The sequence below is a fragment of the Podarcis raffonei genome, chromosome 15, assembly GCF_027172205.1.
Source record: "Podarcis raffonei isolate rPodRaf1 chromosome 15, rPodRaf1.pri, whole genome shotgun sequence".
Classification (NCBI taxonomy): Eukaryota; Metazoa; Chordata; class Lepidosauria; order Squamata; family Lacertidae; genus Podarcis; species Podarcis raffonei.
This window is the reverse complement of record NC_070616.1, coordinates 20,283,508-20,295,702: the sequence shown is the minus strand read 5'-3', so window position 1 is coordinate 20,295,702 and position 12,195 is coordinate 20,283,508. Positions and strand designations below refer to the sequence as shown.

At 43.6% G+C, this 12,195-nt stretch overlaps 1 protein-coding gene across 5 annotated transcripts in view; it reads left to right on the top strand.

The window, feature by feature from the left end:
- IGSF9B (immunoglobulin superfamily member 9B) overlaps positions 1-5,566 on the top strand; it is a 117,195-nt gene extending 111,629 nt beyond the window's left edge. For 2 of the 5 annotated variants that reach the window (XM_053366795.1, XM_053366793.1), the window contains exons 19-20: positions 3,824-3,945; positions 4,738-5,566. In XM_053366795.1, coding sequence (XP_053222770.1) covers positions 3,824-3,945; positions 4,738-4,961 — 346 coding nt within the window. In that variant the 3' untranslated portion in view covers positions 4,962-5,566. Of the gene's footprint in view, positions 1-3,823; positions 3,946-4,737 lie in introns of those variants that run through there. The other 3 variants (XR_008327745.1, XM_053366797.1, XM_053366796.1) reach the window with 3 other exon arrangements.
- The last annotated feature ends 6,629 nt before the right edge of the window (positions 5,567-12,195 follow it).

The window sequence follows — 12,195 nt, the reverse complement described above, 5'->3', positions numbered from 1 at the left end:
CTTCAAATGGGAATGACTAATCTCTCTCTTTCTGCCATACTTTTCATACTTCTGCTGTTCGTGTCCCAGTTTGTTAATAACATTTTAAATTTTGCTGAAAATTGTGTGTTGGCGTAATTGTCCCAAATGGTAGGACACTCAGATTGGATATTCAAGACACATGTTAAAGGAAGCCTCTCAGGGTGTTTTTTAACAGACAGTGTTATTTTGCTTTCTCTCCATCTGCTTCTTTTGTTGCATCTCAAGTTTGAACATGGGAGTTAGGCTGTTATGGGAGGCAGTGAAGAACCTGGGATGCCATTGAAAAAAATGCATCTTTGAAAAAGCTGAAGTCAAGGAGCTGGAAAGATGTCCTACATTCCTTTTGTTGTTGCTGTTATCTACCTATTTAAAGCTAGCCTTGCTGAAAGAACCCACTATTTGCAACCATCTCTGTTCCCTGGATCTTTTTTAAAACAGCGAAAACACAAGAGACGCTTTGTTTGCAGTGCAGCAGAACAGAATATGGAAGGAGATGAGAATCTGAATAACATTTCAAGAACCCAAGAGAAACAGTGAAGATAACATGTTGCTTCTATCTGTTCTACATCAACATTTATTCAGACTTCCTTCTTATCTCCATACCAGAAGTATTAGGTTCAATAAATATCTGCTCGTACTCTGTAATTCTGTATTTCGTCACTTTTTTTAACCAAAAGGGAAGAAGAAAGAAAGCTAGATAACATTTTTCCATCACTAGATTTACCTGGGTTTTGAGGGGTTGCTGCATTCCAAACAGTTAGCCTTGGGTATTTTGTTTCTCTCACAAAACTCTTCATTCCCAGTGCTCAGATTAGATAACAGTAGATAGGATCCTGACCCCCTTAGCTGCTGTTTTGAGAAATTGAGGTGGGGGGGATTATATGGCTAAAACAGGGCTGGGCCTTATGGAATTTATTACAGCCAGCCACTCTCCTCCTCATTCAAGCACTGATCTGGCACAATATTTGCTACTGAGGGCTGAAGCACAGAGCCCAGGACTTTACTAGAGCAACATGAAACTAGGCAATGGGTTTTGAGAACTGTGCAAGGCAACTTTTGCTAGGCTGGTGCACTACATGGGTTTTAGAATACAGTTATGCTGACTGAGGCTGATGGCAGTTGTACGCATCTAAAAGGGCACCAGGTTGATGAAGGCTGGCATAAGGTCTGGCCCACAGATTTTGTGTTTGTGTGTTTATATAATATATCTGCTTTGGAACATCCTCCCCTAAATCACATGATTCTGAAGGAGAAGAAGCAGGATGATACAGCAAGAATGGGGGGGGAGTAATAAGAAACAGAAGTAGAAAAATCAACAAAGAAATGAAAATATGATACTATGTTACACTACTGTGAACTAAGTGTAGCTCATTATATTTGCAACCAAATCTATAATAATAATAATAATAATAATAATAATTTAATATGTGTACCCCGCCCATCTGGCTGGGTTTCCCCAGCCACTCTGGGCGGCTTCCAACAAAGATGAAAGATACACTAAAATGTCACATATTAAAAACTTCCCTGAACATCTATGTCTAGTCTAGTCACTCATTTATTATTTATTGCATTTATATCCTCCTTTTTCCCCCAAGGAGCTTAAGGTGATGAACATGGTTCTCCCCTTCATAATTCAGTCCCCTCAATAACACTGTGAGACTGAGAGGCAGTGACTGGTTTCCAAGATCACCTAGTATGCTTCATGATGTTTTGAACCCTGATCTCCCAGATCTTCATCCAACACTCTAACCACTACAACCACACTGGCTGTCTAGTCCAGCATTCTGCTCCCACAGTGGCTAATCAGATGCCTATGAGAAGCCCTGTGATGTGGCTTGCCCCCAGCAAAGGAGAGACTCGCCCCCTCTGTGGGTGCCAGAGAAGATTGCTGCAGTGCTATGCACAAGGAAGGGGACATTGACAAGAGAAGCAACTCTTTGTGAAGGTTGTCCTGGCCCTGGACTTTGACGGGTGTCCCCAAACTAAAGAGAACTTTGGAAGATTTTGCCACAGTTGCTGCCTCCACAGTGCATTCCTTTTTGTTTCTGATCCCCCAAACAGTCAAAACCTGTTTAGCTCCACCTACTTGGTCTAATGGACCAATTACCAAGACATTGCAAATGACAGGACATTCAGGGCACATTGGCAATGTTATGGGTACAGTGGTTCAGCTGAGGGCAGAGAGACGTAATCTCTTTCAGTCCTTCACCTGATCCTTTAGGGCAGCGGTTCTCAACCTGTGGGTCCCCAGATGTTGTTGGACTACAACTCCCATTATCCCTGAGCTCTGGCCTTGCTAGCCAGGTTGAGAAAGGCTGCTTTAGGGTAGGAGTGGGGTGATGGGACAAGCGTTTGAGCTAGAGCAAACCTGCCCTGTGGCAATCCAGAACTTGTGTTGGATGCCTGGCTGTCTATCTTGAAATAAAGAGAGAAGGCCTTTCAGCTCGCTTCAAACCCAGTTTGTCCAGAGAGAAATTCAGGAGTGGGACACTACGTCCCTCTAGAACAAGGTGTAGTCAGCCTCCTGAAGAACATTCTAGAGATGGTATACCATTAAAGAGAAAGCCCTTATCTAAGAAACAGTAGATTTAGCCCTGCAGATGCTGTTGGTCTCCAACTTCCACCATCCCTGATGGCCATGCTGGCTGGGGTTGTTGGGACTTGGGGTCCAACACAGGGCATGTGGAAGAAGCCCCATATTAAGTTCTACATATTTTGATAGAGCAAGTATGCTTTGAGTTGTAGCTGTAGCTCCAGCCAACCCAACAACATGACATTGCCTATGGCAAAACCCATCAGCCGGAGCGGTGGTTGTCCAAAATCAGTTTGAAGTGTGACAGTGTAATGGTCTAGATACATCCTTTGAGAAAGTTGTTGGTAGTCTAGGAGTTCTCCCACTTTCTCTTGTACCTTTCAAGACAGTTTGCAATGTTCATCTCCCTTGGACCTGTGTGCTGTATGTTTGTGTGGTGAATATGCAGAAATGATATCTCACTAGGACAAAACTGGGATGAATGCAAATGTATATTGGAAATAAAGTTCAGAATTTTATGACCTTCTCTCATTGCATCTGCCACCCGACACCCCATGATTCTTTCATGTCCTTCACCTTTTTGTGCTGTGGAGTTGGGATGCATCCTTTTGCTACTAAATTTTGGTAATTTGCCTCACCACTGTGGACACCTGTTATATGCCTTTTTCCCCTTTTCTTTTGCATTTCCTCCCCTCTTAATTCCAAAAAGTGCCTTACTGGACATTAGAATTGACACTTTAATTATTCTTTTTTAAAGATTGCAGATCATTTTAATTCAAGAGCCTTGGTGCTAGTTTTATTTTAATTTTTTCCAGCATGGTTCATTTCTAGAGATCCAGCCATTTGTAGGAGTTTGCTTCCATTCGCAGGAATGGCCAAGGGGTCGGAGTCTTAATGTCTTTTTTCTATAACCTTTGCCTGGTTCGACCTGAGCAGCATTTGTTGTGGGAGTAGCAAAAAAACATATCAAACAATTCCCAAAGAATGAGCTGGTAGGGTTGGTTGGGGAATGCCAGGGGTGTCTGGCAGTGTGGGGTGATAACACTAATATATTCATGAAGAGGTGAGGGAAAAAAGGTTTCCCCTCCAGCACCAGTGTGGTGGTGTGGACCCTTATTTCACCTTCCTAGGACCCTCCTCATATTCCCCCCTCCTTTTCCACGGCAGACCTGACAGAGGTTGAATGCTCTCTTCCCAGCAGAGAGACCTCCCTTGAGACAGAATACGGCAGGGGGCCACTGATGGCGCTTGTCTGTTTTGTCTTTCTAGAAAACGTCCATCTCCAACCCGGAACGCTGCTGCACCTGAGAGGCTCGAAGCTCTGAAATACCAGCGGATAAAGAAGCCCAAAAAGTCATCCAAGGGCTCCTCGAAATCCAAAAAACAAATCAGTGAGTGCGAGGAACACGAGACTCCCGGCTAATCGTCCCACCCCCCGCCCTGCCTGCCCCTTGCCACTTTGGGCCTGGCACAATACTCATTGAAGTCAATGACTTGTAATGAGAATTGATTCCGTCTCTGGGCCTAGAGAAAGTGTGCTACTCTGTCCTGTTTTTTCACCTGTTCACGGGATCTTCAGAAGTGAAAGGTTCCACCACCCACCCACCCCACTGATATTTGCCTCCATCCCTTAAGCCAAAAGGTAGTTTGTAGCCCTTTTCACCTCCAGTTTGTATAGACCCTGAGCTGGTGTTCCCTACAGTTTTCCGGTGGATTTCTCTTTAAACTCAGCTCCTGTGTCTCATTTCCTTTTTCCTCCTACCCCAGTTCCTCAATAAACTCTCCTAACTCCCTCCTCCTCCTCCTATTCTGCCCTCCTCTTGGTTACATCTTTATTTAAACAAAACCCTGTCTCGTTCCCAAGGATCATCCATCCTCTCAGCAATCCCATGAACATCTCACACCCTCTCCGCATAAAGCAAACCTTCCCACCCCAAAGCATTGCTTTTCTTTCCCCTGTTCTCCTACAATCACGCAACTTTTCATGTGCTAAAATAATACCTCTCTGCCTTGGTTATATTTTAAGTTGTGTACTGAAATTCTTTTTCCTCCTTCTTTTTGTTGTTGGCTTAAAAAGAACAAAGAACGAAACAAAACTGCTGATTGCCTGTGCATCCCGCCATGATGCCTGTGCAAAATGCCTAACCACCCTCTTCCTCTGCCCTTGTCATCTTCCTCCTCAGATGGTTCTGCCTCCCAGGTTCAGCAACACCCTAACTCTCAGGTACTGTGGCCTGACGAAGCTGTCTGTCTCCGGAAGAAGAAGAGACATCCTCGCCAGGACCCCTTTGCCCGCCTCTCAGCACTGAAGGATGACCTCTGCCACCGGCAGGTTCCTGAGGACCAGACAGCCATTCTCAACAGCGTGGACCATGATGATTCCAGTGGGCATGCAACCTTACTTTAGAGTAGCACCAGCCAGAGAAGGGACAAGGGGGAAGCTGGGTGTGTATGTGTGGAGGGGTGGGGCAGGATAAGGGTGCAAATATCTTGTGATCAGGCAGAATCCACAGAGAAACAGTGGGGAGAGAAGAAGCTGAAGCACAGGTGTGTGTGCACGCGTGTGTGTTTGTGGCTCATCCATACTGGAGGGTGTGGGCTTCAGTCTTGTTTTTGGGTACCAACATGGGGGGCGGGAAGTGCCTAACAAAGCAATTAATAACTTACATATGGTGCACAATACCCTTGTGTGGTATTTGATAGGAGTAAACCCAACATGAAGTCTTTGACCATTGCAGGATGGGGGGACCGTTTGCATCTCCCTGTAGCATTTTCATTTGCAATGCAATCCGTTAGGATAGGCAATATCCGAAATGAGAGAGGAAGGGAGGTGGGCGGGCATGGGAGAAACATCCCTGCTTAAGCAAATCAGCTTTGTTTGGATCTCCTGCAGAGGATCAGGCAAAGGAAGAGATCAGTTCATGGAGTTCTGTAGGAGAGGGAAATGGAGCTTCGAAGTGACCACCCTTTGTAAAAATATTCATCATAATAATCTGGTGAGCCTCAAACCTTCTTCTCTGTGCTGTGGCTTCCGTCTTATGTGTCCTGGAAGGAGGATGAGATTTTACAACATGGTTTCCAAAATTATATATATACAGTGGGGGTTGTTTTTCTAAAAGGAAAAAAAAGTATAGATACAGGATACAATGTATATTTATACAGTGTGTGTTTCAATTTAGGTAGAAAACACTGGGGGGGGAGAGAACAAGCTTTCCTAATTTAGGGAGTGGGTTGGGAGTGATATAAGAATTACCACAGGAGTATCATGGGATGCAGTTAAGAAACCAAGATTTCAAGCTGAGGTTTATGACCCGATGGATTTTATTAATGTGGTGCAAAAATTGTAATGGAAAAATTACCAGCACACAAACACACACACACACAAACACGCAAAATCTGCTTGTTTCAACTGTCACACCTTTTTGATGTCTGAATATTCTGAGTGAAAGTACAAATTACAGTTTACTTTCTTATCTGTCAAATGAAGACCTAGAATTAGAGTATGTATTGTGTTTTGCACAGTTGAATCAATGTACACGAGAACCTTCTTAATTTCCACTAAAAAGGCTGGAAGGTACCTATTTTTTCCCCAGACTAGAAAAGAAGGTGGCAGCTTGTTGAAAAATTCTGGTATTTGCATTCATCTCCCTGATCATAGATTGTTGCAAATGGTAGGTTTAGAATGGCTAATTTAAAAGTGCAAATCCTGATAATGCTAGTATCTGTTCAGTAGTATACTATGAAGAAAAAGAGTCTTCATACAGCAAAACCTTACTATATCAGTGCCTCCATTCACATAATGTCTGCTGAAGTGAGGAAAAGCTGTTTTAACTCTGTGTGTGAGCATTACTAGGTGAGGTTCTCTGTGATTTCTTATGCTTCCAGTCCTTTCCCAGACAGTAAATCAGGTGTGGTGTTCCAATGCAGCAGAATGCGGTGGCAGAGTCCTGAGGTGGTGGAATCCACAACACCACTCATGACAATAGGTTGTGGGTTCACAGCTCAATGGGATAGGCAGTTGCTGATGTTCGCTTATTCATTCAATGTCTAGAACCAGAATCAGTTCACTGAAAATGATTGGTATTTGCTGCTGCTGCTGCTTTCTGTTCACATACAGCATGTAATTGATTGCATCCCCCCCCCTTCCATTGGCATTGTGTTTCCATTCATTGAAATGATTGGGGTGGAATAACCTAATGGCAACACAACTTGCATAATTAAGTTACATGATTTCAGCACCACGGACAGCAAGGTGAATAGTGTAGCTTTGATGGAAGTCGAATGAAAACTTAGTTGCACGTTATGAAAAAGATGCCTTCTTCCATCCCTGTTCACAACCTACAAAATTAGCTGCCAATACAAAATGAGCTCAGTGCTACTTTTATTTTTACAGCCGTTTTTAAAAACTGAATGAACACGGGGCATTCAGAATGGGCATCCCTTTATATCCGTAGCTCAGTGGCAGAGCATCTACTTTGCAATGAGCAGCTCCCAGGTTGAATTGTCCATGGCATCTCCACGGATGCCACTGTCAGTTAGCATAGACAATACGAAGCAAGATGGGCCAGGGGTCTGACTCAGTATAAGGCAGCTTCCTCTATTCCTGTGAAGTGATAAGTCCATTCCACCATCTCAGGACAGTTCTCTCTCACTCTTCTGCAGGAATAGGCCATGCCTCCGTGTCAGCAAGTGCCAACAGCATTAATCATAGGAAGGAGTTTTGGAATGTGACTTCTTATCTTGTTTTGCTGAGTGCAGAACGTGTTTCAAGTAGCAACTAGTGAAACCAAATTCCACAGGCCTCTCCAGCATTGTTTGTTCATATGCATCTTGGCATCTGGCTTCACTTATACGATTTCCTTCTTTGTTTGATTCTTAAGGGTGTGTCCCATCATGCCATATTTCATTTTGCTTGTTAACACTCTAGGATAAATAATCCCACCCACTCATGCAGGTCTATATGCACTTTCTCCTCCTAGTATAGTGGGACTGGGTTATTTATTTTACTTCTAACAGTACAAATGCACCCGTACGCTGGCCATACCCAGGTGAATCAGTCTCCCTGGGAAGAGAAAGGTGTGTTGTTTATGGGGTGGGGAGTGGGGAATGGGACGGGACACTGGGGTGGTGTTGTGAAATAGTGGGGCTCTAGGAATGTGCAATAGCCAAGTTCTGATGGTGCTATATACCAAGCCCGCACAACTTATGGCCTGCCAACCGAAACTCAGACCCTCAGCTGTCTACAGTAGCCTGCTGAGTACCAGTATGGTGGTATGGTTAGGGTGGTGTACTACGACCCAAATTAAAATGAGGGGGACAGATGAATCTGTCTTTCACTTCTGTGTGTCTTTACCCATTTTTTTCTGTTCTGTTTCTGTATTAACAAGTCAGAGGAGTGTGAAATTGGGTGGATTGCAAGGTTCTGATCACATCAGCCTAAGAGGTGTGGATGAAAGGTTGAACTCTTCAATGATGCTCAAGGTATATCCCTACTCAGTCACTGGTGACCTTGGGCCCCAGTCATACGCTCCCAGCCTAGCCTGCTTCACAGGGTTGTTATGAGGATAAAAACAGTTGGTGCTGGGATATATATATATATATATATATATATATATATATATATATATGAATGAGAAGAAAGCAGGAGGTGAATTGTAATAAACCAACCCAGGTGTTCAGTTAACCTCCTTTTCTCACTGCCTGGCTGGGACTGCAGAACCAGAAGGCCAGTTGAGCACATGGCAGGCCCACAGTGAGTGGCCAGCAGGCTGGTTTGGCTTGGTAGGTCATAAGTCACCATGCAGGCTTCAGTTAAACAAAATTAGTAGACAACCTGAACAAGGGGACTACAGGACTGGGTAAATGGTTGTGGGGCTGCATGTCAATATGTATGTGTGTGTGTGGCCAGGATGCAAAGAGCTGTTCTACCTACAGACTTGTGAACACCTGGTAGAAATTTCTGCTTTTTCAGTCAATTTGATTTTGAAACACGTCTTCCTTTTCCCCACTTGGTTTTCAGACTTGCTTGCTAGGCAACCTGGGAGCAACAAAAATTAAGGCTCACTGGATGCGCAGAAGTAATAGTAGTTCTCTGAATCCTGGCATGTGATAATAGAGTATGACAGTGGCCTGGAAGGAGTGCCAGTCTTAGGGTACATCTGTGCTATAGACTTGTTTAGGAGTAATTCTCCCTTCCCAGGGAATACCCTTACCAGACTGCTGTGCCCAGGGTGCTTTTGGGGGAAGTTATAAGAATCTGGTAGTACAAAATCTATACAAGTTTGTAGCATAGCTTTTGCTAATGCCATTTACAGAAAAGCTTGGCTCTCTCTGGCAAAGGTATGGCATATTGAAGGGGGTGGGCAGAACAGACAAGAAGCACAGCCAAAGCATGGATGGATGTTGTGAGTGGTTGTGATGCAGAACAGCCTTCTCCCACTTGGTATCCTCTGGCTGCTTGGGGAAAAGAACTAGTGGATGCCTGTTTGATTAAGGTTGGTTGCCAGTGGTGCAACAATCATAGAATTGCAGAATTGTAGAGTTGGAAGGTATCATGAGAGTTATCTAGTCCAACCTCCTACAATGCAGTAGTCTTTTCCCCAACATGGGGTTTAACTCATGACTCTGAGATTAAGAGTCTCATGCTCTACCAACTGAGCTATAGACTGTGACATCATCATGTGTCAATGTGAACTCTCCCTTGGGTTAGATATGATAGATGCTGTAGATTTTAACTGACTGCTGTAATTCTCGGAAGCCCTGCATTGTACTATGTTTGAAAATAGCATCTTCTCGTTCCTACCTTTGTATAGTCAGGTTCAAGATGCCTTTTCTTGACTGCACAAACCCTGTGAGAGAGGAAGCTATGGACTAATGGAGCAGGTGAGTGCAAGGTGGGCTGAGAAACTCTGGGTCACAGTTTCCCTTTCCTGGTTCTGTTCCAAGCCTGAGGTTACCCAGTCAGGCATGCATGGAGCTCAGCCACCTATGCCTCAGTGTCCCCCACTTACAAAGTAGGGGCTCGCCGTACTTCAAAGCACTTTGTAAAACCCTTCTGATTAAATCCGCTAATGCCAAGTATTGTTAGTAGTACAGTTCCTTCATATTAAAAAGTAACAACTTCTTCCTAAGCAGCAAGAGCAAATAACTTACTTCCAGGTTCTTCCCTGACTGATGGAGTGCTCACTGCCAAATCCGGTGTGTGCTTCACTCAGAAGTCTCACTTCCTCCAGTGGAACTTTCTTCCAAGAAAGCCTGCTTAGGATTTGCAGCCCAAGGCCTTAGTTTGTCAGGTTTACTTTTATTAAGGTGGTACTTTGTTCTTTGAGAAATTCAGGAAATGAAAACAAAGTCCCAGAATGGCCTTTGCCACCCTTGGTGCCGTGCTGGCTGGGGTTGATGGGAGTTGTAGTCCAAAACATCTGGAAGCGGCACCAGGGCTGGTGAATGCTGCTCTAGAAGTACTTTGTGCACTTGTTTACAGAGGAGCTCCCCTAGATGTGCTTCCCAGGGTTCATTTGGTTCATTTGAAATATGGGCGCCTGGTCGTTTTTACTGGTGTTGCTAAGTTTACAGATATTTTGAATATATGACGCATCCGTATAACAAGTGAGACTGTTTATCTTACCTAGTCCAGTATTATGACAGCAGCTCACCCAGGTCTTGGGTGGAGGTCTTTCCCTGTGCTGCCATGCAAGATCTTTTCATTTGGGATGGGGAGCAGTGTGAGATCTTAAGATGTATGTGTAGGAAGAAGATTAATGGGTCCCTCCCCCACAACATTCCTTGTGCCATATATGTGAACATGCACTCCTTGTTAACATGGGGAGAAAGGCACTTTCAGTGCAGACAAAAATTCTGGTCAATTGTTGTTTATTTGTGTAGGCAAGTTGGGGCAGGGCTAGGAAATGCTTTCAGCCCCAAATGTGAAAATGCTCATCATTTTTCTTTACCTAGAATTATTTCTGTAAAAAATGGCTTAGGATCTTAAGATGGATTCCCCATGTTTCTCCCAGTTTGAAATATACTGAGAATATTTATTGGGGGCTGGGGAAATGAGCTGTTTTCCCATGCCCACCCTGTATTCATAAACACACCACCAGCTTTAAACATATGATAAACATGGAACCCACTCATTCTTCTTTTCTTAGGTATAAGCACTGCTGTGAGCCACTCCTTTTGCAAGCTTTCTCCATAGTAACTTCCATGCAAATTCAATGGCAGATCATGTCTGAGGCTTTCCCTTGACAAGCCCATGATGCTAAGGAAAACGTGTTATGGCTGTTGCTCCCTGTAAGAGGAGTGTGAGAGAAACCCTTGTGGTTGTTGCTCATTATAAGAGGGGCCTGGGAAAGGAACATTCTGCTAGACTGCTTTTTGGCTTGTCTTCAGACACACTAGACAGCCAGCTCAGCAAATCTAAGCAGGTTTGGGTCTTTTCAGTGCCTGCATGCGAGACCTCTGATGCCCATGGACATTGCCTTGTGTTCTTTTGAAGGAAGGTGGGCAATAACCACCTTACTTCCAATAAAGTAAATAGGTAGTTCTGGTCAGAATGCAGAGAATCCTGCATCTGTGCTCACAGGAGGATTAGCAATTCAGTTTCTCACTCAGCAGTCTCCTGTGCCATGTTTTAAAAACTCATATTTCATGGAAGGCTAGTTGTTATGGGATGGGAGGAGGTAAGATCTCACTAGGCATGCACATAACTCTTTTAATTCTTACCTCTGAGTTCCAGAGGTTCCATGCTGACACTTTCATTTCAAGAGTCTTATTTAATCCTTCCTGATGGTGCTACAGGCGGTTCTCTAATAATTCCAATAAATCAGCTGCTATAGGCACAACTAATATTTTAGTGTGTTTTGGCCAACCAAGGCCTGGACTAGTTTTACCATTAAACGACATTGGAGAAAAGACTGAGACTGTTACTCCAGCTAACTGGTGTTGGTGCTAATTTTTGTGGGATTTTATTTTTATTTTTAAGGAGTGTTTCTTTACTTGCTTCTGTCCCCAGGCTGAACAGTGAGGGGGGGGGAGTAGTTGATTTTCAAGAGACTTTCCTTCACGTTCTTAGGGGCATTGAAAACATTTAGTTCTGTAAGAGGGTGTGTGGTTTCCTTCCATGATAAAATATATTTATGTGAATATGTGTGTGCTTAATTGTATGGACTTTAAAAAATAATAATACTCATTTGCCTGGCACTATTCAAGCTAGACAAAAACAGCCTGAGTAAGCCTCCATTGAACCCCAAAGAGCTTACTCTTGAGGAAGTATATGTAGGGACTGCAGCTGGATTGCAGAAGGGCAAGACTGGTAGTTTCAGAACTGTCCAGATCATGATTCTGGGAGGTGTGTTTATTTCTAGTGAAAAATTGTGTGCACTTAATTGTTAATAATTCTTCCCCATTTTGCAGTCCTTTTAGAACAACCTTTCATAAACTTCTTCAGAGAAGTCTCCTTGGAATCTCTGAGAACCCAGGATTTTTTATTCCTATGTTATGCTAGGTGTTTCTCCTTTATCCCATTCTTTCCCCCAAAAAACAGTTTTCGTTGTCAAGGTCAGGATTTGTGTTTGTTGTTTTAATTTTGTAGATCTGTGCTTGTTTTGTTCTTTTAATTATTCTGAGGAACTCTGAGATAT